At 37.2% G+C, this 27,904-nt stretch overlaps 5 protein-coding genes across 13 annotated transcripts; 3 read left to right on the forward strand and 2 right to left on the reverse strand.

The window, feature by feature from the left end:
- Nucleotides 1-399: 399 nt before the first annotated feature.
- On the forward strand, nt 400-2,969 carry LOC108320180 (heat shock 70 kDa protein). Its single transcript, XM_017551531.2, has one exon. It carries the CDS (start codon nt 864-866, stop codon nt 2,811-2,813), a length of 1,950 nt encoding a protein of 649 aa, XP_017407020.1. The 5' UTR covers nt 400-863; the 3' UTR covers nt 2,814-2,969.
- A 623-nt stretch (nt 2,970-3,592) lies between these two features.
- On the forward strand, nt 3,593-8,804 carry LOC108323775 (translation initiation factor IF3-4, chloroplastic). Its single transcript, XM_017556510.2, has 9 exons — nt 3,593-3,985; nt 4,072-4,111; nt 4,307-4,366; nt 5,002-5,054; nt 5,636-5,691; nt 5,776-5,809; nt 7,950-8,022; nt 8,113-8,205; nt 8,537-8,804. Exons 1-9 carry the CDS (start codon nt 3,714-3,716, stop codon nt 8,684-8,686), a joined length of 831 nt encoding a protein of 276 aa, XP_017411999.1. The 5' UTR covers nt 3,593-3,713; the 3' UTR covers nt 8,687-8,804.
- Nucleotides 8,805-11,793: 2,989 nt separating this feature from the next.
- Nucleotides 11,794-17,209, forward strand: LOC108319755 (cellulose synthase A catalytic subunit 7 [UDP-forming]). Its single transcript, XM_017551001.2, has 13 exons — nt 11,794-11,972; nt 12,094-12,289; nt 12,945-13,144; nt 13,252-13,339; nt 13,533-13,635; nt 13,719-13,985; nt 14,069-14,414; nt 14,505-14,768; nt 14,867-15,079; nt 15,213-15,423; nt 15,526-15,722; nt 15,822-16,175; nt 16,387-17,209. The coding sequence occupies exons 1-13, from the start codon at nt 11,898-11,900 to the stop codon at nt 16,966-16,968; spliced, it is 3,096 nt and encodes a 1,031-aa protein (XP_017406490.1). The 5' UTR covers nt 11,794-11,897; the 3' UTR covers nt 16,969-17,209.
- Nucleotides 17,210-18,926: 1,717 nt separating this feature from the next.
- On the reverse strand, nt 18,927-21,380 carry LOC108324676 (pentatricopeptide repeat-containing protein At4g30700). The gene has a single exon (XM_017557619.2). It carries the CDS (start codon nt 21,329-21,331, stop codon nt 18,995-18,997), a length of 2,337 nt encoding a protein of 778 aa, XP_017413108.1. The 5' UTR covers nt 21,332-21,380; the 3' UTR covers nt 18,927-18,994.
- Nucleotides 21,381-21,996: 616 nt separating this feature from the next.
- Nucleotides 21,997-27,672, reverse strand: LOC108322801 (AUGMIN subunit 8). 9 transcript variants are annotated; one of them, XM_017555054.2, is made up of 10 exons: nt 27,439-27,672; nt 27,107-27,281; nt 26,833-26,976; nt 26,066-26,594; nt 24,483-25,953; nt 24,241-24,360; nt 23,758-23,877; nt 23,590-23,679; nt 23,276-23,383; nt 21,997-22,475 (listed from the first exon to the last, which is right to left on the reverse strand). In XM_017555054.2, exons 5-10 carry the CDS (start codon nt 25,797-25,799, stop codon nt 22,410-22,412), a joined length of 1,821 nt encoding a protein of 606 aa, XP_017410543.1. In that variant the 5' UTR covers nt 25,800-25,953; nt 26,066-26,594; nt 26,833-26,976; nt 27,107-27,281; nt 27,439-27,672; the 3' UTR covers nt 21,997-22,409. The 9 variants fall into 9 exon arrangements, with proteins under 9 accessions (XP_017410543.1, XP_052735745.1, XP_017410569.1 ...); XM_052879785.1 differs by having other exon boundaries at nt 24,483-25,942; nt 26,025-26,594; XM_017555080.2 differs by having other exon boundaries at nt 26,025-26,594.
- Nucleotides 27,673-27,904: the final 232 nt, after the last annotated feature.

A 27,904-nucleotide genomic window follows, 5' to 3' on the forward strand; every position in this document is an offset into this window, starting at 1 on the left:
TTAATCGCATTACAAATTTTTTAACTTAAAAGAGTAACGAGTGAATCCGTCTGAATACTCATTTTCATGCCTCTCTAATAACTTAAGAAGAGAAAAAGACAAAAGTAATAATAAAAAATATTTATAATTCTGGATATTATTTAAAATATGACATACTTTTTATTTAATTGATATGAGCTTTAAAAAAAAAAACTTACTTAAAGCATCGGAATATTTTAATATCTGACAATATGAGCTAATGGAAGAGGAGAATCCAAAACTTGAAGATGATTTTATTGATACGAGCCGATGAATAGTTGTCGTTGAACTCTGGTCTAGTCATTGCTTTTCATTTTTCAATCCTCCTCCTTTCAACACCTGTTTTAACGTCGTCACGGAGCTACAGCCATGCACCGCCCCTCTCCACCTTTCTAATATCGCCAGGTTGATAACCTTCCTTCAAATACTCAATTTAATTTCTAAATTTTTATTTTATCATTATATCAAAATTTATTTTTTAACCTTTTTATCACTTAAGAATTTAAATCAAACTCAAAATGGTTTTAAAGGCTTATTTTAAAAATTAATTATTAAAAATAATATAATTAAGTGCTAAAGAAAATGAAAGTTCTGGATTTCTTTCTTCGCTTCTCGAATGTTAAAGAAACAGCAAGAACACTCTAGCACGATCTCAAACATTCTCCCTCCAAATTCACCTGGTGAATTCTCGAACTCACCCTCTACTTTCTAACTGCTACTATATATACCGCTGTGGCTATTCTTTCTCCTCACACAATCTCTGCACAATACAAAATATTCTCTACACACAAGAAAGCTCTCAAAATTTCAGAATTTTGTTTTTTGAATTACAAATTCAGTGATCAATGGCAGCAAAGGAAGGCAAAGCAATAGGTATAGACCTCGGCACGACCTACAGCTGCGTAGGCGTGTGGCAAAACGACCGCGTTGAGATCATCCCCAACGACCAAGGCAACCGAACCACACCCTCTTACGTGGCTTTCACCGACACCGAGAGGCTGATCGGAGACGCTGCCATGAACCAGGTTGCTATGAATCCGCAGAACACCGTCTTCGATGCTAAGCGTCTAATCGGGCGCAGATTCTCCGACTCGTCGGTTCAGAACGACATGAAGCTATGGCCGTTTAAGGTGGTGGCGGGCCCGGGTGACAAGCCCATGATCGTGGTCTCGTACAAGGGTGAGGAGAAGAAGTTTTCTGCTGAAGAGATATCTTCCATGGTGTTGATCAAGATGAGGGAAGTGGCAGAGGCGTTTCTTGGTCATTCCGTGAAGAACGCTGTTATTACTGTCCCTGCTTATTTCAACGACTCGCAAAGGCAAGCCACGAAGGACGCAGGGGCCATTTCGGGGTTGAATGTGTTGAGAATCATCAACGAACCCACTGCCGCTGCTATTGCCTACGGCTTGGACAAGAAGGCTTCAAGAAAAGGTGAACAGAACGTGCTTATTTTCGACTTGGGTGGTGGAACCTTTGATGTTTCCATATTGACCATCGAGGAGGGGATTTTCGAAGTGAAGGCCACTGCTGGTGATACTCATCTTGGGGGTGAAGATTTTGATAACAGGTTGGTGAATCACTTTGTTACAGAGTTCAAAAGGAAGCACAAAAAGGATATTAGCGGGAATGCTAGAGCGTTGAGGAGGTTGAGGACAGCGTGTGAGAGAGCCAAGAGGACGTTGTCTTCCACCGCACAGACAACCATTGAAATCGATTCTTTATACGAAGGGATTGATTTCTATGCAACGATTACCAGAGCCAGGTTTGAGGAGATGAACATGGACTTGTTCAGGAAGTGCATGGAGCCTGTGGAGAAGTGTCTGCGTGATGCCAAGATTGACAAGAGTCACGTTCATGAAGTTGTTCTTGTTGGAGGGTCCACCAGGATCCCGAAGGTTCAGCAACTGTTGCAGGATTTCTTCAACGGGAAAGAGCTTTGCAAGAGCATTAACCCCGATGAAGCTGTTGCTTATGGTGCAGCTGTTCAGGCTGCGATTTTGAGCGGTGAAGGGGACGAGAAGGTTCAAGATTTGTTGCTGTTGGATGTGACTCCACTCAGTCTTGGGCTTGAAACTGCTGGTGGTGTTATGACAGTGTTGATTCCGAGGAACACAACGATTCCCACCAAGAAGGAGCAGATTTTCTCGACTTATTCAGATAACCAACCCGGGGTTTTGATCCAAGTGTTTGAAGGAGAGCGTGCTCGAACAAAGGACAACAATCTTCTCGGGAAGTTTGAGCTCACTGGGATCCCTCCTGCACCAAGAGGCGTTCCTCAAATTAATGTCTGCTTTGACATTGACGCTAATGGGATTTTGAATGTCTCTGCGGAGGATAAAACCGCTGGTGTGAAGAACAAGATTACTATAACCAACGACAAGGGTAGGTTGAGCAAGGAGGAGATAGAGAAGATGGTGAAGGATGCAGAGAGGTACAAGGCAGAGGATGAAGAGGTAAAGAAGAAGGTGGATGCGAAAAACTCGCTTGAGAATTATGCTTACAACATGAGGAACACGATAAAGGATGAGAAGATTGGGGGGAAGTTGGCAGCGGATGATAAGCAGAAGATTGAGAAGGCTGTGGAGGATGCGATTCAGTGGCTGGAGGGGAACCAGTTGGCGGAAGTGGATGAGCTTGAAGACAAGCAGAAGGAGTTGGAAGGAATCTGCAACCCCATCATTGCCAAGATGTATCAGGGTGGTGCTGGTGGAGATGTTCCTATGGCTGATGACATGCCTGGTGGTGGGTCTGGTTCTGGTTCTGGTGCTGGACCTAAGATTGAAGAAGTTGACTGAGACTGAGAATGTGTGACTAACTTCAACTTCTGTTGCAGAGTGAATCAAGACCTATAGGATCTTTGTTGTTGTGTACTTGTTATTTTGTTCAAAAAATGTAAGCTCAGTGATGTGAAGTTTCACGAAGATTGAATAAAAGTTTGTTTAGTTCTTTCAGTAGGAGCTGAGATTAATGTAATTTTACAGTTTGGTTCATCAATAACTGTTTTGATTCAGTCTTCTGATGAATTCCCTAAAGGAATATGTGGTTTTGTTTTGATCAAATTTAACAATAATTCTTTTTTATTTTGATCAAATTTAACAATAATAAATATAAAAGAGGTCCAAGAAAGTCAAAACTAAAATTAAAGGATTTATGATTTTCTCATCTAACTATATAACTTAAAAATAATAAACGGGTTATATAAGATGTTTTTATTAAAATTAATGGATATACTGGGAATAAATTAAGTTTGATTATTTTTATTAAAAAGTATCTGACATAATGGTCGTGCTTGTTTTTTAAGTAGTTTAAATCGTTCAAAATAAGATATATTTAATGTTTTCTTTACATTAATATATGGTAACAAAAACATTTTAACTTGAAATAAATATATTTAACATGCTAAAAATGTAAAGGTCCCATTGATAAGAAAATTAATACTGAAACATTTTGTAATTTTCAGTCACTAGTGCATCATGTAATTATTATTTTAACAAAAAAATTGTGAGAAAAAATAAAGCAAATGAAAAAAAATGGTTAATTATTAATATTATTATGCTTAAATGTTTAAGTTATGTAGTAGTATTTTTGCGATGTTGGAGTTTGAAAGGAGCGAGTGGAGCTAATAGGTGACTCAGAGTTTAGGATAAGAGATATGCGCCATAGTTGAAGATTGAATAAGGAAGGGTCCGCGTGCCATGGCTGGCATCACCACCGTCCCCTTCAAACTCTTTCATTACCACGCCACACCTTCTCCTCTCTTCACTTCTTCTCATTCCAAACTCTTCGGCCTTTCCCTCTCTAATCCCAATTCCCTCAAATACGATCCTTCTCTCTCCACCTCTCTCTTCTACGTAACCGCTCGCTACGGCGGCGGCGGCGGCGGCTCTCGCTCCTTCGGCTCCGGCGACTCCAGGAGACGCCAGCCCGAAACCGACGACGACCAGGCTCTCGACCTCTCCACCCTCAGGTTCTGTACTCCCTCCTTGTCAATTCCTTTCTCTCTTATGCTTCCTCTGTAATTTCGTCATTAAGAATGCTTTGAATTTGAAATAGGTCAGATACCGTGAGGCTTATTGATCAGAACCAGAATATGGTTTGTTCTTTTTTTCCTTCTTTTGTATTTGAACGCTTTCAATTCTGTTCGCTTGAGAAGCACTTCTAGACTAAGCTACTACGTTTAGAAGTTTTATTTGATTGATTGATTCGAGGATTGTATTCTTTGAGTTGTGAATCTTTCTAATTCGGTCTGAAGCTAGCGGAGGTTGCTGAACTTGTTGTGTTTTTGTAGGTTGGAGTAATGTCAATTGATGACGCCATTCAAATGGCTGAGGATGTCGAACTTGATTTGGTATGATGTCTTGTGCCTGAGATTGCTGCTTTTGTGCTAAGTTTTGCACTATTTGTTGCCTACAATGTTGTGGTTTTCTCATTTACATTTCCCCCTCCTTTTGTTTTTGTTTCAGTTCGAAAGTATACCCTATAGTTGTATATGTTTTGCCATATAATTTCAGCTTAATTAATATAACTTATTTTCACTATGCCTAGTGTCGGTAGATGATGGAAATGGCAGTAAATAGAAAGCGGAAGTGCTTCCTATAGTTTCACTTAGTTCATGTTTGAATAAACTTTTCTATTAGGTAAACAAGAAGGTAAAATGAATCGAGCTTCTTCCATAAATTAAGATAAGCTTAAGTACTTTAACTTTGATAGAAGTTCTGTCATCTAATTTCCGCAGCAGGTGATAAGTTGGTTTTAACTTCCGGTAGAATCTCAATTCATTTTACCTTTTTTTTTCTTCCCTATGAGTGATTACAGGGAAATCTATCCAAACAAAGCTTTATATAGATATCACAAATAAAAGTGAATGAAGTCTGTCTTAATATGGTGTTGAAAACCTAATTGATTCAGGAAAGTTGACAATCAATTCAGTGGGAAGTTTCTGACATCAATGTGTAATCTTATTTACTCTCGTTTTTTGGTCAGGTAATATTATCCCCAGATGCAGATCCTCCTGTTGTTAGAATAATGAATTACAGGTATTATCTTTGTATATCACGAGAGAAAAACTCTGCATTTTTGGTATCAAAATGCCGATGGTTGATGGACATATCAAAATTTTTATGCATTTTTCAATCAATTTAGCAGTTAATGATCTGTGTGTATACTTGTTTAACAATAGTTGAACATTAAGTAGTTTGAATCGGGTTGATAGAGCACTAATAAAATTTGGTTTCCAGTTTCTCTTGATTCTGGCCTTGTGCAACAATGTTTTATTCAATTTTTATTAATTAGGGAACAGTGGCGGCGGAGGTGGGAGTATTGTTTGCATTCAGTTGTCTTAAATGAATGTTGTGCTTCCATGTATATTTGGGGTGGGGTGTTGTGAAGACATGATAGAGCAATAAGTAACAGGGGATCAATGGGGAGATTAATTGACACTTGTGTAGTTGTTTCAAGAAAGACTATAGCATTTGATGTTCATTTGACTAAATAAAATGAATCTGCATGAAAGGACGTGCCTAGATCTGCATCTGTTTGACATGATTGAGCACTTGTATACTTATAATTTAAGAATTGTTGGACCATGTAATTGATCCTTGTATTTTCTTCTGAACAGCAAATATCGATATGAACAACAGAAGAAGAAAAGAGGACAGCAGAAGAAAAGTGCTGGTAAACATTGATATTTTCTTCTAAATTATTTGCAAAACTCAGAAAAAACAATAAATTACTGACCTAATAGTCTTTTAAATGTAGCTAATCGGATGGATTTGAAGGAGCTCAAAATGGGGTAATGTCCTAAGCTAATCTTGGACTATTGTTCTTCAGATTTCTTAATTATGGATCAAATAATACGTTTATTAATAATTTTAACAAGCGTTAAAAATCTGAAGTATAGTTTGCTATATCAGGCAATCTAGTTTGGTTTTGGTTAACTATTTGTTCTCGGGAAAGGCATTACGCACATCTACACAAGTTAATTATTTCAGTTAATTTCAGGAAACTAGAGGAAGAACAACAACCTAGCCTTTCCCCTCAAGGCGAATTTGACTACATGGACTAAATGGTGTCATATGATTCCACATATAGTTTTTCTCCGTTTTCCTGTGTCTATTGATCAGGGTACATTTCATCCAATCTACTCACCTTATTGTGGGGGGTTTTACATGTCTTTTCTACGCATGTCCAAATCCCCTATGGTGAGTTTCTACCATTTCTTCTACTATAGAAGCTATTCTTACTTTTTCTCTAATACATTCCTACTTTTATCTTGTTTGATGTGTCTACTCATTTTTTCTACATCGAATTTATTCTCTTAGCTTTTTACCATCCGACATTCAGTTCCATACAACATTAAGTTGTGTGATAAAATCTTCCTTTAAGTTTGGTTGGTACCTTTCTGTCGCAAATGATAGCCAAGGAACTTCTCCATTTTCTCCTTCGCTCTTGAATCCCATTGTATATATCTCCATCCGTTTCTCTGTTATTCCATGTGATGGAAACTAGATACTTAAATAACATGACTTTTGGTGTACTATACTCTCCTAGTTTTGCTTTTTTGGTAGGGATATTGCGTCAGCAAAATCCATGAAATTTTAAAGCTCGTCATTACATCTTCAACTCTATTTATTTCCTCTCTTGATTCTCCAACTAGAGCTATGACAGGCATTATGGCATCAAATCTTTCAATATGCTCAAAACGCATTCAAGAGTAAGGTAAAGGGATAAGGGTTCAAAGTTGACCTTTGGTGCAATGCTACATATCATCTACACTTCCATGTGGCTCCTAACTCACTTCTTCTATAGCTCTTCACTGAAGGTTTTTTCTTCTTCTTTCTATTCAATTGTCACCACTTGATCCTGTCTTGGCTTTTCCTTCTTACTCTCTTCTCATCTCTTATGGCTGTGATCCAGATTCAATGTTGGGTACTCAAGCTCTCACTAGTTGAGACAATTGTAGTCCATGCAAAGTTTTCTGTGATTTCCTTATGAAGAATAATAATGAGAACATAATCATCTTTATTTGTTTCTACTTGATCATAATCCCCATTTAAATCAATGTATCTTCTACATTTATAGATGTGCTCAATTCACAGCCATTTAGACCCCATCTAATTATTTTTTTCTCCTAGTGGTAATATTCCCTCTAAAGCTTCGAAATCTTCCCAAATTCTCATGTCGTGGCACCCTTCTAGTGGTACATAAGCATTGATCACATTTAAAGCACCCCTTTCCTTTACAAATTGGGTTAAATATGTTTTGTAAAATAAGCACATTTTAATTTTTATTTCTTGTGAAAGTTTTCCCTTGGACTTCAGCCGTTTAGAATCTAAAATTAATACTTTTGATTCCTATTGTTATAAACATTAGTTAACCATTTACATGTTTAATGGGAGGTTGCATGGCAACCTAGGTGGCATCCAATAGTGTGTATGTGATGTCATGTCAACACTTGACTCCCAAAAATTATTTTGGTCTCTAAAATGAATAGTATTTATTTTGTTCGTTCATTTTATAAGAACTTAACATATTTAGCCATTACAATTTATAGAGCTATGGTCTATCTCCTAACCTCTGTACATTCACAACATAATTTCTCAATACTTATTATATATAACTAAATACTTCCCCCTTTGATTTAATTTTTACAACACACTACAACTAAAAGGAGTTTGTTTACCATATTTGCTCAGAGATGAACTAGGAAGTTTTATATGATGATGCATCACGCTGTAAAGATATAGGAAACTGCTGTTGCAGTATTAATTAAATGCATAAAACTTATTCTGTAATTTACGCTTTTCTTCCATAATTAAAGCAGTTACAGCTGTTGCCTTTCATGAGCTGTGGTTGAGTTGTAGTTATTTTTACTAGAAGAGTCTTGTACTTATGCCTTTCTGTTACTAATTCTTTGTACTTAATTTTAACAGTTACAACATAGATGAGCATGATTATTCAGTGCGTTTGAGAGCTGCACGGAAATTTTTGAAAGACGGTGACAAGGTTGCATGAATTATATTATCATGTCATATTAAGCACGGTGTTCCTACACGTATACTAATGTATTGAGATCATTGGGATCCATTCCTGCAGGTTAAGGTCATAGTAAACCTTAAGGGTCGTGAAAATGAATTCAGGAATATTGCTATTGAGCTTCTTACACGTTTTCAGAATGATGTTGGGGAGGTACGTCATGTCACTTTCCCGTGTGTTATACTTATCATATTTTTAGGTATTAAAAACCTGACTATTTTCCATACAAAACGAAACTGGTTACAAGAAAAATAGATCTTGATATGTTTGTTATACCGGTATTTTATTGTGTTATAGTCCCTAACTTAGCACACTTTAATAATTCTCAGGCACCACTACATTTGCTATTTCCGTTTGATTTCTTTTGTGCATTGGATTTACTTTTAGTGAATTCATTCCATAGTCTTCTGTCCCGATATCTAATTTTATGGTCATTAGAGACATATCTATTTGAATTTCATATCCAAACCACACATATGTGCAGGTTGGACTAGAGGAGGCAAAAAACTTCCGTGACAGAAACATCTTCATAATTTTGGTTCCAAACAAAGCTGCTGTACAGAAAACTCAAGAACCACCAAAGAAAAAAGACAAGTCCAACAAAGATGAAGTCTCCGCCAGTGTCCAAGCGTAACCGAAAACTTCCAAGCTAGTTTCTAATTGTAGAATGAATTGAGTAACTTTTATTGGTCTGAGTTGTATGATTTATAATTCATGTGCAATAATAGCATATAAATTCTCGAGGATTTTAATTATAGAGGCAGCCTTGGCTTTTCGAACACAAGTTGCTGAAGGGATACCAGTATACCACTAACCGCTCTTCACAAGACTAATCATAAAAGGACAATCGCATGTGGGTAATATATGCTCATTTAATTTTAGTTTGACAGTAATATTTGCATACTTCTGTTCGAATTCAATGCATGTAAAGTTGGTGACAGGTGGAAGGGTCCATACCTTGATGAAGACAAGAAGCACATGGTCCTAACAAACGATTGATTTGGAAGGAAGCCCGTCAATTTTCGGGTTTGTTCCTGCCTAATATGGTTAAGCTAACGCTAAGTACCTCTTTTTGGATCCTGCTTATGTGTAGGTTCTGCTCTAACGCTTGTTATTTTAACTAAAGATGTAGAGGCTGCAACTTACGGACCTAACGATTTGAAGGTAGCTTAGTTTTGAAGTGCTTACGTCCCAAGAAAACTAAAATGTTCCACATGTTTTTGCTCCATGAGTAAGCATAACGTAGTCCACTCCTCCTGAAAGCAACGTGTTATCGTATGCCTTATTTTATTTTATAATAATTTAAATATATTTTAAGTTGATATATATTTTAAAACAATAAGATGAAATTTATTTATATTTATAAGTGACATAAGACAAAGGAGAGAGAAAGACATCGTGTGATACTTCGACATTTTTTCCGTTGGACGTGATAAATCCAAACACTTAAGCCATTTGCATTTATTTATTTATTCAAAAAAATTAAACAAATTAGTATTTGCTGATGTTCTTCTATTCTATAATCTTATTTTTTTTTATTTCTAAATATTTAAGGTGGATTAGGATGATTTGAGATTAAAGTTTAAAGCTAAGAAATTTACAAAGGAAAGTATAAAAAAAATGAAATTATGGTTTGAAGTGAAAAACAGAATTTTTTAGTGCAATTTGGTATTTTGGCTGATGAGGTTTATCTGGGGATTAACTTTACTTAATTTCACATAGACTTAGTTTAGCCCCATAAAATTGAAAGACCAAAATTCCCAAAAAGTCTAAAGTAGAGTGACTAAAAATGTTAATTAAATCTAAGTAATATCTTGGGGTTTTCGTGAGGTGACGTGAAATCTTCTCTAACTGGAATGTTAAGTGCACTTTCTAATTGCATTTTCCTAAAGAAGATGCAATTAAGCCAAAGTAATAGAAAGTGTATTTAAGGTAAGTCAAGTAACATCCTTTGATTTCTGCAGTGACTTGTTTTGTTGTTGAGATGTTGATTGCTCCTTTTCTGGTCCATTACGTGCCTAATCTTCAGGGGATATTCATATAGTTTCTTATATAGAAAAGGCCTATAGATAAGTGAATAGTTCTCACCCATTATTATCAAACAACCAAAAATGTAATGAGTTTAACTACTATTGCATTTCTGTAAACAAAATGCTTATGTAATAACGTACACGTAAAGGGATTGGTCTACCTTGAAATTATAAAGTGCTTTTACGAGAATTCACATCAATTTTATACTATTAAATAATTATAAGTAATTGTCGACATAACTTTTTAATTAATAATTACAAAAATAACAAATTTACCTTATACAATATTTTAATGTAAACAAGTGTAATTCTTTATATATATATATATATATATATATATATATATATAATTGTGACGTTATGTGGTCTGAGATTGCATTACTATTTATATAGAGCTTTATCATATTGCCATTGGATCGCCTTAGATTTAGCTAACGTATTGTGTTAACATGATATTCGATAACTTTTTATTAAATTTTTAACCATTATCTTGAGGATAGTAATTGAGAAGACCCTTATCTTTAAAATTCAGATAAACATGTGGTTACTTTGGCTAACAACCATGAGAGAATAAAAAACTATTTTAAAGAACATATGGTTTCTTATAAGTGTTTTTTATGAATAAAACAACATTCTAGTCCCCGAAAACATAAAGTATTGCCATACAAAAATTTCTTAAAATCAAGTCAATTCAAAACAAGTTTTTTATGGTATGAAATAAGTTTTTAAGTTTAATTACTTACTGTTATCTTAATTCTTGAATATATATAATTAATTATGAACACAAGTTTTAATTATTTTATTGGTACTTTTGTGCTACCTCCAATTTTATGGTTTTGTTGCTTAAATTTTAAAAAAAAATTAAAGCTGAAGCTAATGCATAAACTAGTAGTTACATATGAAAACGCCATCCTTTCGCATCTGACAGTTCTTGCCCATTTCTTACGCTATTTTTATTTGAACAACAACTGCAAAGAAACACAAATCAATTTAAAAATAAATAAGGAAATAATACAGATAACTGATATAATAAAGGTAATAAACTTATATAAATTACTGTATAATGTTCTTACTTTATAATTTTACTGTATGAACATAATATATATATATACTTTAATTTCTAATTAAGTCGAACTATCTATAACTCTTTTCAAAACTTAATGAACTTTTGGATGATTGAAAAAAAGAAGAAAATTTAGTGTAATTTTTTTACCACCTTTGACACTCCTTTTAATTTATACATTAAAAGTAAAATATAAAGTCATAGTAACATAATTCCTGAAAAGAAAAAAAAAAGATAACTATAAACACAAATTCAAAGCGAGTGCATGACAAATATAAAAAGGAGATTATATTATTCATGAACACCGTAAAATGATACTTTTGAAGTTTTATTTTATATTTCTCTTTTTTTTATCTCTTATTTGTATAAAAAAGATATATAACTTTTTTCGTACAACTACAATTTCTAATTAATAAAAAGATTTCTCATTTCAGAAATATAGAGTAATTAAGAACAAAACATCCTCTATGAAAAAGAATTAGGAAAGAAAGGTACGTATATACATCTGACCAACGTGTAGTCATAGTTGATGATTGCATGAAGGAGATGGTGGTTGAAAAAAACAAAAGGAAGAAGCTTAACTTCAAGGCAATGGAGACCCTGCAACCAACATGCACATATTAGGTGAACACACCAAAACCTGCAAGCCTCAGTGTTCCTTCATAAAACATAAACTTTGCTCTCAACTACACCACTCACTATTTTTGTGTTGTGTCAGACTGTTGTCCCATTCACCAGTCACCACCACCAACATGGAAGCCAGCGCTGGACTGGTCGCTGGTTCTCACAATAGGAACGAACTCGTTGTCATTCATGGCCATGAAGAGGTAATCACTATAGCATCCATGAAAGCTACTTGCAGAAAATTGAAAAGGGTGTTTAATTGTGGTGCTCATTTTCAAAGAATGTTTATTGATTAATTTATGTTGTTGTGTGGCTTTGGTGCAGCACAAGCCTTTGAAGAACTTGGATGGGCAAGTGTGTGAGATATGCGGCGATGATGTGGGAGTGACGGTGGATGGAGACTTGTTTGTGGCATGCAATGAGTGTGGTTTTCCGGCATGCCGACCGTGCTATGAGTATGAAAGAAGAGAAGGGAGACAAGTTTGTCCACAGTGCAAGACCAGATACAAGCGTCTTAAAGGTACATGACTTTAAATCCTTTTATGTCTTTAAAAAACTCATTATATTATGTTAATATAGTTTTCATAATAATTTTTTGAAGTTTAAATTTATTTTTAAAAAAGTATTTGAAATAAACCAATCACGGATCACTACTTGAACATTGTAAAAAAATTGTAAAATAAAATTGTTAAAAAAACATTTCCTTAAAAAAACTTTGCATCTTGTTTAGACTTCTTACAAGTAATAGCAAGGCTCTGTTCAAGTATTTCAGAAAATTTATCAAAATAAATAACTTAAATATGAAGTAAAAGTATTCAATACTAAATGTCAATTTCTGATTAATGTAATCTATACATTAATTGCTAAAGGAAAATTAGGAATGAGGGCTTATGATTTTGGCCTGCATATGACTGAGAAGAATAATATAAGTATAAATAAGAGTTTTAGAATATATGCTGTTGAGATAACACCGTTGGATCAATCAATGGTTTTATTACCAAAAAGTGTCTTGGAAAGTTAAGGGATTATGGTGTATTTAAGTTGTTCTTAGACTTCCCTCTTAAGTGTGTGTTAGCTAATAGCAGTATTTGGTTTTGCTGGTTGGATTGAAATGGAAAAAGAAAAAAACGACGAGGGAACTGTGAATTCATTGTGTTCTGATTTTGGTAATTAAGGGAGCCCGCGGGTTGAGGGAGATGATGATGAGGAAGACGTGGATGATATCGAGCACGAATTCAACATCGATGACCAAATGAACAAGCATAATCACTCTGCCGAGGCCATGCTGCATGGCAAGATGAGCTACGGAAGAGGTCCAGAAGATGAGGAGAATTCTCAATTCCCAGCTGTTATTGCCGGTGGTCGTTCTCGCCCTGTAAGATTTCCAAATCATCTCTACAAACCTTCCCATGTTCAATAGACTTACCATAATTTTGCATTTATTTACCAAAAAAATCTTATATTAACTTTGCATGCATGCAGGTTAGTGGAGAGTTGCCACTATCATCTCATTATGGGGAGCACCCTTCACTGCATAATCGTGTGCACCCTTATCCGGCATCTGATCCTAGTAAGAAATGTGGCTTATAGTCTTAGCTTTTAGACATTGATGAGTGATTGAAAGAAGTTAATAGCTTTCTTTTAGAATTTTCTTGGTACACTTCTGGAACTTATTTCACTACAGCTCTGAAATGTTTTCATTAGTATACTTCAACACGGTTTAATTTTTGTTTACAATATGTGGCCTGCTGTTATCGAAACAGGAAATGGAAGATGGGATGAAACCAAAGATGATAGAACGGATGACTGGAAGTTGCAACAAGGAAATTTGGGGCCTGAACCTGATGAAGATCCAGATGCAGCCATGTATGCTTACAGTGCTACAATTAGGAAACTGTGATACATTAATTTTGATCGATAGTAATGATGGGAAGAAATTAACTGTGCAGGTTGGATGAAGCAAGGCAACCACTGTCAAGGAAGGTACCAATAGCATCCAGCAAAGTGAATCCATACAGAATGGTGATTGTTGCACGGCTTGTTATCCTTGCCTTCTTCCTCCGATATAGACTGATGAATCCTGTACATGATGCATTGGGGCTGTGGTTAACATCTATTATATGTGAAATCTGGTTTGCTTTTTCATGGATCCTTGATCAGTTTCCCAAATGGTTTCCCATTGATCGAGAGACCTACCTTGATCGTCTTTCAGTAAGGTAAAATGAGGCATCTTCACTCTGAAGTCAACATGAAATCCAAAACCTCCAACTTACATGGCTGACAAAAAGTTGTTTGTTAGGTATGAGCGTGAAGGTGAACCAAACATGCTTGCTCCTGTAGATGTCTTTGTCAGTACTGTGGATCCCATGAAGGAACCTCCACTGGTTACGGCAAACACTGTTCTCTCAATCTTGGCCATGGATTACCCGGTTGAGAAGATATCATGTTACATTTCTGATGATGGAGCTTCAATGTGTACTTTTGAGGCCCTGTCAGAAACTGCAGAGTTTGCTAGGAAGTGGGTACCATTCTGCAAGAAATTTTCTATCGAACCTCGAGCACCAGAGATGTACTTCTGTGAGAAAATTGATTACCTCAAGGACAAGGTGCAGCCCACCTTTGTTAAGGAGCGTCGAGCTATGAAGGTCTGTATCATATCTATCGGACTCGTACTTGAAAATATGGGATTAGAAGTTAGTTTAAAGTTTATTCACTGTTATTTGTGTGTTTGACAGAGAGAATATGAAGAGTTTAAGGTTAGGGTCAATGCACTTGTGGCAAAAGCTCAGAAGGTTCCACAGGGAGGATGGATCATGCAGGATGGAACACCATGGCCAGGAAACAATACCAAGGATCATCCTGGTATGATTCAAGTCTTTCTTGGTCACAGTGGAGGTCATGACACTGAAGGAAACGAGCTTCCTCGTCTTGTTTATGTTTCCAGAGAGAAAAGGCCAGGATTCCAACACCACAAGAAAGCTGGGGCTATGAATGCTTTGGTAAAGCCTTTTTAGCAGTTTTTGCTGTTCTTATGATGTCCATTCACCTTTATGAGCCACAAATACTTGACTTTTAAAATTAATGCTGTAATTTACAGATTCGGGTCTCTGCTGTGCTTACGAATGCTCCTTTCATGCTGAATTTGGATTGCGATCATTATGTCAATAACAGCAAAGCTGCTAGAGAGGCCATGTGTTTCTTAATGGACCCCCAAACTGGGAAGAAGGTCTGCTATGTCCAGTTTCCTCAAAGATTTGATGGCATTGATAGGCACGATCGTTATGCCAATAGGAACACAGTTTTCTTTGATGTAAGTCTTGCAAGAAACATAACATCAGCATGGCTTGGCCTTTTCTTGAACACTTATTTTTTTCATTTTTACTCTTTTGTTAAGTAGTGTAAGCTACTATTAACCATTTCCACTTCTTTCTGTTTCTATGCAGATAAATATGAAGGGTCTAGATGGTATTCAGGGTCCTGCATATGTTGGCACTGGGTGTGTATTTAGGAGACAAGCTTTATACGGTTATAATCCTCCCAAGGGTGCCAAACGTCCAAAAATGATAAGCTGTGACTGCTGCCCATGTTTTGGAAAGCGCAAGAAGGTTAAGTATGAAGGGAATGGTGTAGATGGAGAGGCTGCAACCCTAAGAGGTTCTAATATTTCTGATCACTAATGTTGACAGTAACTTCAATTCAAAATATATATTTCAATTTTACCTTTTCTAACCCATGTCCCATCCCACGTCTAAATAGGACCAGATGATGATAAAGAGATGTTGATGTCCCAGATGAATTTTGAGAAGAAATTTGGCCAGTCATCTATCTTTGTGACTTCAACCTTGATGGAAGAGGGTGGTGTGCCTCCTTCCTCAAGTCCAGCAAGCCAGCTTAAAGAAGCCATTCACGTGATCAGCTGCGGATACGAAGATAAAACTGAATGGGGAATTGAGGTAACACAAACAGCCTAGAGACTCCTTGATATCTTACCATATTTTATTCACACTATGAAAATCAGCTCATCCATGGTATTTTACTTTCCAAATATGCAGCTGGGTTGGATTTATGGGTCTATTACAGAGGATATTCTAACAGGTTTTAAGATGCATTGCCGTGGTTGGAGGTCCATTTATTGCATGCCTAAGCGACCTGCATTCAAGGGTACTGCTCCTATCAACTTGTCTGATAGGCTTAACCAGGTGCTTCGTTGGGCACTTGGCTCCATTGAAATCTTCTTCAGTCGCCATTGTCCTTTATGGTATGGCTATAAGGAAGGGAAGTTGAAGTGGCTTGAGCGATTTGCATATGCAAACACAACTGTCTACCCCTTCACCTCCATACCTCTAGTCGCCTACTGTGTCCTTCCTGCTGTCTGTTTGCTCACCGATAAATTCATCATGCCACCGGTAACAACATCATTCTAATTCTCACATGCTGAAAAATTAGTTAGTCATGCCATGCTTTTGAAATTATAGAATTTCAAATTTCCTTAATGTTGCCTTAAAAACCTGAATTCTCACGACTTTCGTATGTAGACCAGGACTTAAATCTATAATTATAGAATGGGTGCCAAGCTTATTTGCTTATAAAGATAACTTTTGGTTGCTGATGATACAGATAAGCACTTTTGCCGGTTTGTACTTCGTTGCTCTATTCTCTTCAATCATTGCAACTGGCCTTCTTGAGTTGAAATGGAGTGGTGTGAGCATTGAGGAATGGTGGAGAAATGAGCAATTCTGGGTCATTGGTGGTGTGTCAGCTCATCTCTTTGCTGTCATACAAGGTCTTCTGAAGGTTTTGGCTGGAATTGACACCAATTTCACTGTTACATCAAAGGCAGCGGATGATGAAGAATTTGGAGAATTATACACCTTTAAGTGGACTACTCTCCTGATTCCTCCAACCACTATCCTAATAATCAATATTGTTGGCGTTGTTGCTGGAATCTCAGATGCCATAAACAATGGATACCAATCCTGGGGACCTCTATTTGGAAAACTGTTCTTCTCATTTTGGGTGATTGTCCATCTGTATCCATTCCTTAAAGGTTTGATGGGTCGCCAAAACCGCACACCCACCATAGTTGTTATATGGTCGATACTATTGGCTTCCATTTTCTCCTTGCTTTGGGTAAGAATTGATCCATTCGTATTAAAAACCAAGGGACCTGATACCAAGCTATGTGGAATCAACTGTTAAAAGACTGGTTTTCCTACACTATCCTTTAGAGGGCATCTTTTGAAGATGAATGTAAATTCTTTGTTGTGCTGTATGATGCGTGAACCTACAAACTTTACATGTACAAGGATGAAAAAAAAAGAGTGAAAATTGGCTAGTGCAAATGCAGTTTTCACATCAGTGTAATGTATTGGATGTTTGTTAGCAATTGTTTTGGCTCCATTTGCCCGAGGATTGGAAAGTAAATCAGAGTTAAGGTTTACATAGTTAATGTTCTATCGGAGGCATCTAGCACATTAAGTCTAATCCAAAATGATGCATAAAAGCTGTGCATAATTTGACCTACCGAAGGGCAATATGCTAGCCAATTTATTGATAGTCTTTAAACCAGGAAGCAAGAGCAGCAGCATGCTCTTGCTAGGAGAAGTAAATGAGAAGAAAAGGAGAGAGAAGTGTACGAACACTTACTTATTATGTGCATATTCTCCATGAAACAGACAGTCTCAAAATTGGATGAAAACGACAGGATTGCATTCAGGTCTCCCACATTTCTCTTTCAACAGTGATCCAAAAGCAGTTACTTCCATGTTTAGTTAAAGTTAAAATAAGCTTGGTGGTAAAAGTGAAAGGGAGCAAGGGCTAGCATGGGTTTAAGTTCAAAAATTAACATATTAACCGCTAACACGAACTTTCATATTTGATGTTTCTAAAAATTACAAGCACGGGAATTGACACCAAGATACCTAATGTTAAAATGCATAATAAACAAATTTAGGAACAAAAGTGCTACATGTGATGCTTTGATGTTTGATTCAAAGGCGAGGAGGGAAAGGAAGGAGAGCTTCCCCCTTGTTTGGTTTGGTTGAAGACAGGGGAGTCTCCTCGGCAAGGGAGGAGAGAGAAAACAATTGTACCATGTTGTGCCTTTATAAGAATTATTGGAAAGGAGAGGACAAACCTCATGAATAATTTAATAATCAACACGTTCCAAAAATTATAAAACAGCTCCCCTCCAACACTTGGGCTTTGTTCACTTGAACGGATTTGGGAGAGAGTGATTCAGGGGATTTGAGAGGATTTGAAGGTAAACTTTTTTGTTGTTTATTTGAGTGAATTTGAAGGTAGATGAGAGTGGATTTGAAAGTAAATTTTTTTAATTTGTCACGTCAATCAAATCCTACAGTTATTCTCACAAACTTTACTTCTAAATTCACTCTCACTTATCTCCAAATCCACTCAAATAAACAACAAAAAAAATTACTTTCAAATCTCCTCAATCACTCTCCCCCAAATCCATTCAAGTAAACAAGACCTTAAAGGGGAGACAAAAATGGGAAGGGTGGGATTTTACCCCGTCATCTCTAAAATTAAAAAAAAAAAGAAAAATCCTCCATGTCCTCCTTCCTCCGCTTTGTTTTCCTTTGAGCCAAACACATACATTAATTCATTATTACTTCACATTTATTCACAATCAACACTTTAAATAGCACATAAAGTTTCTTAACTGCGATCTACAGAAGATACTTAGTAAAGCACCACAAAAAGGAACAGTACAAAAAAAATACTGAGAGAACTTGATGATTAGATAGGAGACGCAAAGAAACTTTCTCACTTGTGGAAAGAATTTAAATTTGAAGAGGTTAATTAACAGCCCTGAGGTTGCGGCTGGGGCTGCGGTTGGGGCTGGGCTGGGGCAGGGTTAATTTGGCAAAAAGAGATGTGTGACCTGCATGGACAAAAGAATGTATAATTCAAGGAGTTTCTTGACTTAAGTTAACTGTTTTGTATGATTTTGAACGAGAGAAGGACAGTAGAGATACATGCATCTAATTTCAAGAGTGCAAGAATTCAGACACCATTTGGTTGGACTTACTATAAAAAGCTCCATTCAACCAATTCTGTGATGTTTTTCGCTTCTCAAGTGGATGACCACAAGAGGATTTAGACTCCGGATATATATTGTTGTAAGGTAAAGAATATGAAACCAAAAGTTTGGATTATGATGCATCTGGCAAATATAACTTACTGAAAAAATACTTGCTCAGCTTCACCAATAATCACCACAAGAACAGGTCCCATCTTTGAAATGGTGGAATCTGTTGGCATCCCTAACTACAATTACTCTTTCTGTGATCTTTGAAATAAACTTAGTAGCAGTGTGACAATCTAAACAAACCCGAAGATTCTTGATTATCCTGATCTCAGTACCAGGTTCAGAGGTAATAAGGCCAAAAGCAATAGCTAGTTTCTCACTATGAACATTAAACATGAGTTCCTTTTCTTCTTCTTCCACATCATGCAAAGCAGTAACTGTCTCCGGCTTATACCCCATCTCCCTCATCTTACTTGTTAACTTCTCCAGCTTTGCATAGATAGCTAATGCTTGAGAATGAGAACGATCACCAGATACGAAGACATGTGGGGACCCATTAACCTCAATTAGAGTGCACCCTGGAGTCTTTGATAGTTTTCTTTTTTTAACTACTTCCCGTACTGAAGCAGCCTTTGGGAAGTTTCTCTCTGCAGAGTATATATTAGAAAGTAAGACATAGTATCCTACACTCCCTGAATCCAGTTCAAATAGCCTTTCTGACGCCACACGGGCTATTTTCGTGTCTTTATGAATCATGCAAGCACCAAGTAATGTACCCCATACTGCAGGTCCTGGTTCAACAGGCATTCTCCTTACAAATTCTAAGGCTTTTTGTAACTGTCCAGCTCGTCCCAAAATATCCACCATGCATGCATAGTGCTCAGCTAAGGGCACAATCCTGTATTTATTAACCATAGCATTGAATATTTCATCTCCTTCTCTTACCAAGCCAGCATGACTGCAAGCATATAAGACTGAAAGAAAAGTAACACTTGATGGCTGAAACCCCAATTCCAGCATCTCATTAAAAAGCTGAAGTGCTTCATGCCCATATCCATGGAGCCCATAACCAAAAATCATAGTATTCCAAGTGACGGTATTCTTTTCACTCATCGAGTCAAATAATTGCCAAGCCTCTAAAATATTCCCGCACTTGGCATACATGTCAATCAGAGCAGTCAAAACATAAATGTTTGGCTCAAGGTTTTTGCTTGTAATCAACTGATGAACCCATTTACCAAAACTCAGTGCTCCTAACTGAGCACAAGCTGAAAGAATACTCGTGATGGTGACTGGATTCGGAATAAAATCAGTCGCCATCATCTCCTGAAAAAGAGAGATAGCCGTCTCCGTTAAACCATTCTGTGTATAACCTGAAATCATAGCATTCCAAGCAGCCACGGTTTTCTCCGATGATTCGTCAAACAACCGCCGTGCCAAATCTATTTCATTGAGCCTGCTGTATATAGTCGTGAGTGCAGTTGAAACCAAAGGATGCAAAATAAAACCGGACTTCACACAAAACCCCTGAATACAGCAAGCCAAATGCAAATGCCCAAAGGGAGAAGACACAGGAATCAACCCAACCATTGTGCTAGAACTCACTCTCTCCCCAGAAACAAGCAATTCTCTAAAAAGCTTCACCCCACACTCAGTCTCACCATTACAACTAAACCCAGAAATCATGGCATTGTAAGAAACCAAATCCGGCTTCTTAATCATCCCAAACAACAACTTGGCCGTGTCAACATCCCCACATTTTGAAAAAACCGAAATCAAACCCGTTAACACGTAGTCATCAAAATGAAATCCAAGTTTCAAAGCCAAACACTGAATCCCCATCCCAACTTTCCCCTCTTGCATCTCTGCAACAGCCGGAAGCACAGTAGCCACCGTGGTGGAATCCAACTGCACCTTTTGCGCCACCATGTCCCGAAACACTTGAACAGAATCGTCATAACAACAGTTCCTCACCAGTCCAGTAATCATGGTGTTCCACAACACGGTGTCTCTCTCAGGTATTTTATCAAACACCTTCCTGGCATACCCCACACGAGAAAACTTACAGTACAAGTCAACGAGCGCGGACGCCACAAAGAGGTTCGACGCGAAGCCATCGATGACGGCATGCGTGTGCAAGCACATGCCGAGCTTGTCGTCGGGGCAAGCGGCGACGGCGAAGGCATAGGTGAAGTTATCTGGGGAGAGGCTGGTGTTTTTGCGGAGATGGGTGTAGAGGGAAACGGATGAAGCGTTGGGGAAGAAGGAGAGGCCTTTGATGACGACGTTGAAGAGGAAGATGTCAGGCTTGGGAACCGAGAAGAAGAGGGCACGTGCGTGGTTCGCGGCGCCTACGTCAAAGAGCTTCTGGGTGAGCTTGGTAACGGTGGCCAGGTCGTGGTGGTAACCGTTGCGGATGAGCTGCGCGTGGGTTTCGGCAAGGTGCGGGAAGGTGCAAGCTTTGTTGATGAGGGCGAGGAGCGTGTTGCGGCTAATGTCCCCACGAATCATCTGAATGCAACACACCGCCGCTCAGCACAAGATGATACATACGGTTTGGTAACTAAATTAAGTCTGAAAATTAACTAAATTTACTGGATTAAGAGTTTCGTTGGCATAAATTAAAAATAACAACAGATAACTTATCTATTTAAATAATTTTATTAAATTAATCCCATTTTTATTAATATATTAATTTTATATGCTACAAATATGAATATTAATGCAGTTTATTTGAGTATAAATTATGAATTAAATAGTTCATATATTTTAAAATATTATATAATTTAAAAAAAAAAAACTAAAACTATGACACTTTAATTCATATGTAGCGGTTTAAAAAAATTAAAAACTAAAACTTTAATCATAAAAACAGAGTTGATTGGAATAGACTAATATGTTATGCAGCATCTTAAAATCAAATCTTAAGTTTAAAACTTTAAAGTCTTACCAATTTTTCTGTTTATATGGAGTAATAAATATGGCGAGCAACATACAACTTAATTAAAAATGATATCATATAGCTAGACTCATTTAAAAAAAAAAGTAAAACTTGTTAGTTTCTTGTAAGAACCTCCTAGATTCTAAGTTTACTAATTACAAAATTAATATACTTAATATTATCATTTAGTTCACTCTCAGTTAGAAATTCTATAATAGTGTACTTGAAATATATATGGAAGAACATTTGTCTGGTTAACTAATGAGTTTTTGTAATGTCTGATTCTTGGTCCATTGGGATGCAGTAAAATTTAATCTGGAAAGAATGTTGTGCTCCTTCCATTTGTATTTTCTTTTCATCTGCTTGATACGAGACTGGGCCACCAGTGTTACAAGAAAGACAAAAATGAAGACGATGGAAGAATATAAATTGCCGGGAGAGGGGGAGAAGCCTAATACAAAAATTTACAATGGTAAAGAATCCTGGGTGTTGATTCCTTATGTTTCAGCCGAACATTCCCAAGAATCTTTAAAACATTCTTGTAACGTCTCAGAATTATAGTTTCCTAGCATTTGGCTGCAGCTGCAAGAGAGTTCTAGTTAGCATAGAAGCAGGCAGAGGCTGGCGTGTTTGAATTTCCCAGATTGTTTACTTATGCACCATAAAACCTTGCTTGATCTGCATGAGATGCGTCCGAAGGCTATATTCCTCAACCTGTTTACGCCAAAAATAATAATGAAATTAAGATGAGTTATACTTGAAGATATCGTTGTTCTCTTACGAAAACATATACAGATAAATGCACTTATGCTACCGGCAAGACTCGTTATTGCTAATTGTTATTTTCTTTTGTACGATATTCAGAAGCTGGAGGCAAAATTTGCGTACGTCACCAACAAATTTTACGAGATGATTAAATTGATAATTTTCTGATTTAAGCGGCAGAGTAGCAAAAGAGCTACAAAACTTCACCTTTGCAAGTTGAAAGAAAAAAGTTCCTTCGAAGTTATATACCAAAATAGAAAAGAGATAAACTTTTGACCTTCAGAAGCATCGTGAAATGCTCAACTTTCCTCAACGACTAATTCATTATTTCAGTCAATTCAGTGAATATAAGTGACTACAGCTCCAAAACAGGAAAACACTAAGGCCGCAATTTCCACTGTCCTTGCGCTGCTGACAGTGACAATATCATATTAAAAGCAGCGACTAGACCAGGTAATAAAGATAGACAAGGAAGGGCCCAACATATCAAAAGCAGCGACTAAGTAGCAACAATTGAACTAATTCACGATCAGCCTAGATTCTTGTAGATCAAGAATGCTACAATAGTTCTCTAATCACGTATGGCTCCTGACGTTGAATCCCCGTAAGAGGTAAAATAAAATCAAACATAATGTAAATTGTGATACATGCAAATGAAATTTTTTTTCCAACTAATTCATGCTCTATCGTAATAAAAAATGGAGAGATCTGTTGTGTATAATTCTTAAGACATATATCACGACTCTTACCTGCATAGCGGTTGCAAAATTCAGTAGCGCTTCACATTCATCAAGCATCGCTTTTTCCTGTGCTGATACAACAGCAACTTCAGCAATTAAATTATTCATGCCGTCCACCTACACAGACAAAAAAAAACATGGTGTCGACCTTTATGCATTATGGATTTACCATTGAGTCCAAAATGAAAATTGTTTAGGAAGGAAAACATAAAAATAGAAGCAGAAAGAAAGTTTGATAGTAAATTTGTTGGAGCAATAAAATAGCACGACCTAGGTGATATAATGTGAGTCAAACCAGTAGAACCTCTAAATAAATATCTCACCCTTGAGAGCAAAGGGCAAATAGCAGATCCCATTGCTTGCATGGCATCAACAGCCGAACAGATTGCAAGCTTCAAATGTTCAATATCTGCCTGTAAAAGTGTACACATGGTAATGAATGCTAGTGTCTCTTTGCAGGCATCAAACCAAGAGACAAAAACCATACATACCTTTGCCCCTCCAGTTAGAGGAAGACGAAGAGTACTTGCCTCCAAGTCTTCTACAGTTCCGGATAAAGCATTAATATGACCACTTTCAAGTACAGCCCAGTCATCAAGGTAGGCCATCTGCTTCATTAATTGTAAAAGGACCACGATCAAAAAAAGTATCACAAAGTATCTAAAGAAAGTCGAAACATTTAAATAAGGAAATAGCATCACATATGTATTGTAATCATTAAAATCAGCCATTAATACGAATTATGAATAACCTGTTACGACAGACTAGCATAGACCATTTAAACCTAACTTTTCAATGTGGTGTAGGGCCAACATCTTGCTGCGTATATTTTAGCGTCATTTATAAACTCCACAATAACTATCTCAACTTTAATTACCAAAACCAGAAATCCGGAAAAAAAATTGTAATTTATCATCAACTATAATATGGGCACATAGAAATGATAAATATTTCAGGCAAGAGAGAAGTATTACTTGATCATTCAAAATAGAATTCAGTTTCAGCTCAAGCTGCAGCTGCTGGAGGTTGATCCTCTTCCTAATAATTGTTTCCCATATAGACAGAGTAGTGTGCCATACGTTGTACAGTGATTTCTGAACCATTGGACAAGTTTTTGTAAAATGACGTAGGGAAATCATTTGTTATACACAATCTTCTGCAAAGCAGAAGAATTACACTAAAAGAATAAGCCAGCTTGAAAGACCGTAAGTCATACCTCCGCTTTTGCATTTTGGATGTAAAATACATCCTCTGCTTGCGCATTAATAAATCTCCATTGCAAGTACCTGTTGTAGAGAAGTCTCAACTGGTGAGCCTCTTCTACGAGGGCTGCACCCTTTTTCCCCTTTTTAAAATCAGCAATAAAGCTGAGTACTGAAATTGAATTGTTGGATTGGTTGGATGAATTGGTTGGCCTTATTCTAGAAGGACTAACCCCTCTAGGAGGAGTCGAAGGCCTTGACCGAGAAGGACTAACAACACCTCTTGAACTAGAAGAGGATAACACTGAAGTCTTACTTGGTGATGGGTGCCCTGATCCTGGATTAGGCAGGAACTGTGATCTGACTCCAGTAACTGCTAATCCCGTTTTATCCAATGTAATTGCAGGAACAAATTTATGAGGTCTTAACACATGAACATTGTCATCAATTGGTCTCACCTCGCCTCCTATTCTACCACTTTCAACTAGCAACATTAGTCTTGAAGCATCACTAGAAGCTTTCCGCAAGGGCTTACTAGCATCACCTGGTAAAGACAATCTTCTCAGAGAAGACACACTAGTTCCTGGAACTGAAGAGTTCAACGTTCTGGTTGTCTTATCAGTATGATCAATACCTCTACTTGATGCACTAGAACATACCTTCCCACTGATTCTGCCTGGCCACCGGTGCTGATCTATCCACCGTGAATGCAAGCCATCATCAGGTTTCGAATTCTCTGTCTGATTCGAAGCATTATTCCCTTTGAGAGGACTCCTCTTCCTCTCTGGCGTGGGCTTTCTTACAATTGGTGTTTGAACCTGCTTGTGAGTCACGTTTGAATTGGGCCGCAGTGTACGATCAACGGCACTGGTCACGGGCTTCTCCTTCTTGATAACAGGTATGGAAATAGTGTCGGACTGGAAAGAAACACTCAAACTTCGCATTGTGGATGGCCAAAGGACCTCTGGCATTCTGCTACCAGCCGCCCTTCTCGATGATAAATTCACATCTATCGATGAGTCTTGGACAGGTGTAGAAGGACGTGGTGGGGAAGGTGGAGTCGCTGGCCTCTTCCTCTCTGTAGACTGAGCTCTTTTGGGTAACAATTTGGATGATGCCTGTGTTGTCGGCCTTGTGAGGCTTGGAGAGGGACATCGCCGAGAACCAGATGGGGTTGCCCGAGTAGGAGAAGGTGACCTGTACCGTGAAGTAATTTCCCTTGTTGCCAAGCGTCTGGAGGTGATTGCATTGTTTTTTTCAGCAAGACCCAAGGGTTGTCTCGTTCCTGTTCTGTGTTTCCTTAATGCCTGCTCTGACTCGCATACATCCATCCACTCTATCCCAATTAGACCACATTGATGGAAATTTCCATAAAGCTAAACCAAACTTAGCAGCTTTGGCTCTTTGGCAATCATGTGTGCACTCGACGGAATAAGTGAAATACACAGGTTATCCAGAAAGAAGATCCTTTTCCCTGCAATAAATCTGCCACAAATGAAAATAAAGTAAAGATACTACAGAGTGGGAAACTAAAGAAAAGCAAAGAATAAACCCACCCCCAATCAGAAAAGGAAAAGGGAGAATAAGAAAAGCGCACATCTTTACAGAGACTCAGATCTGCTGGGCAAGGAATTTGAGAATCACGGGCAATAAACGCAAGTGGGTATGTTTTATTCACACAAAAAGGCCAGAATCCAACAAGATCATGACAGAGCAAGAAGAATATGGAGAGGGGAAACAACATTTGGTGTAACGGGTGAGAGAAACTCGCGGAAACTGTCTCAACGTACATTTAACGTTTTATCATGAAAACGTTGTTAGTTTACGGTTAACTGAAGAAAAAAAAGGTTTAATTGGCGGGGAAGGGGGTCCCTCGGAAATTGGGGATACTGGGAAGTGGAATCCATGGAATGAATAATAGAAGGCGCAGGATAAGAGGGCGGAAGTGCGTAGGCTAAGAGAAGGAAGAGAGGCTTTAATTTTCCCCCTTTTGTCTCTCTCACGAGAATGCCATGGTCGGGTGGGCTGGCAATGGGTTCACTCCACATAAACCCACTCTGTCCTATAACTTCTTCTCTCTCAACTCCTTTTCATGAAAGGGAATTCAATGAAAGTGATGCCATAACCTGCATGCCCAAAAAGAAGAAAAAAGGTATCTAATATCTCTTACAATACAATACTCTCTCCCTCTTCCCAAACACACACAGACACAACAAGTTAAACTTAAAAGAAGGCTTAGTTACCATAACATACAATAATACTAACACAACTGGGTCATGAGTTTCCTCTATTAAAATACACAGACAGAATTTTCAATGGAGCCTCTTTTGTTTTGTATGCTACGCAGAATATGAAATATATTACCTCACTTTAACTAAAGTTTGAACTCAATGGTGGTGTTGTTGTTCGGGAGATAGGTAAAGACAAGAGGTCCACGTGCAGGGACGATCATTGTCCATCCCCATAAAACTATTGTGAAAACCTAACATGATTCAGAGACATTGTTTCCTGCAATTTCATTAAATAAATAAATTATAATATTTAATGGACTAGTAGTAGCAGTAGTAATTAGGATTTTGACTGGTGTGAAGGAATATCACTGATAAAATCAAGGGAAGGAAAGAAAAAACCTTTTTACCTGAAAGAAACAAATGGTTCTGAACACAGATCCATGACAGATGTATGGATTGGCAGGTTCGTGTCTCGCTCACTGAAGACACGTTTAAGTGTTTCACTGTTCATGTAACCGCACAGAAACAATGCTAGTACTAGAGTCCATTCAATGACCCTTATTCCCAAATTCCTCCTTCAATCTACAAAAACGAGTTGCAAGTTTCGACAAAATCGAACAGCATTAAAATATATCAAAAATTAAATTTACTCATCATAAACAAATTTCTAACCGCATAGTACAAAATTTAGTCATAACCTAAATGACTATATTACCACAATTTACAAAGAGTTTCTTACCTTCCTTTCACCTGTAAATAGAAACCCGGTTACGAAGAGGATTCAGATTCCGGTCACCGGAGATGGCAGTTTCGTGATTTTGAAGCAGAGAGCGAAAGCTGAGTTAAAAAGTAAATAGAAACAACGATTTCGTGTTACCCGAAAAGGTTTTAATTAAAATAAATAAAAAAATTAAAAAGAATACGAGAAAACGGTTTCAGTTAGGAAAAAGGAGGGAGAAGTAGGGACGGTTGTTTTCGCGCCACCTACTTTTAATTGTTCTTGCCTCTTGATCCTTATGCCGTAATTATCGTTATATTTTTTTATTATATTTTAATAATATTCTATATAACTAAACTTCTATTATTTTATTCTTTAAATAAAAGGTACGAACATGTTCTGTGTAATTGCTTACATTGTTAACCATTCTAAAGACGCGTTGTCAATTACATCTCCATCGAAAATTGACTATATTTTTATAATAAAA

Source organism: Vigna angularis, chromosome 1 (genome assembly GCF_016808095.1).
Source record: "Vigna angularis cultivar LongXiaoDou No.4 chromosome 1, ASM1680809v1, whole genome shotgun sequence".
Taxonomy (NCBI): domain Eukaryota; kingdom Viridiplantae; phylum Streptophyta; class Magnoliopsida; order Fabales; family Fabaceae; genus Vigna; species Vigna angularis.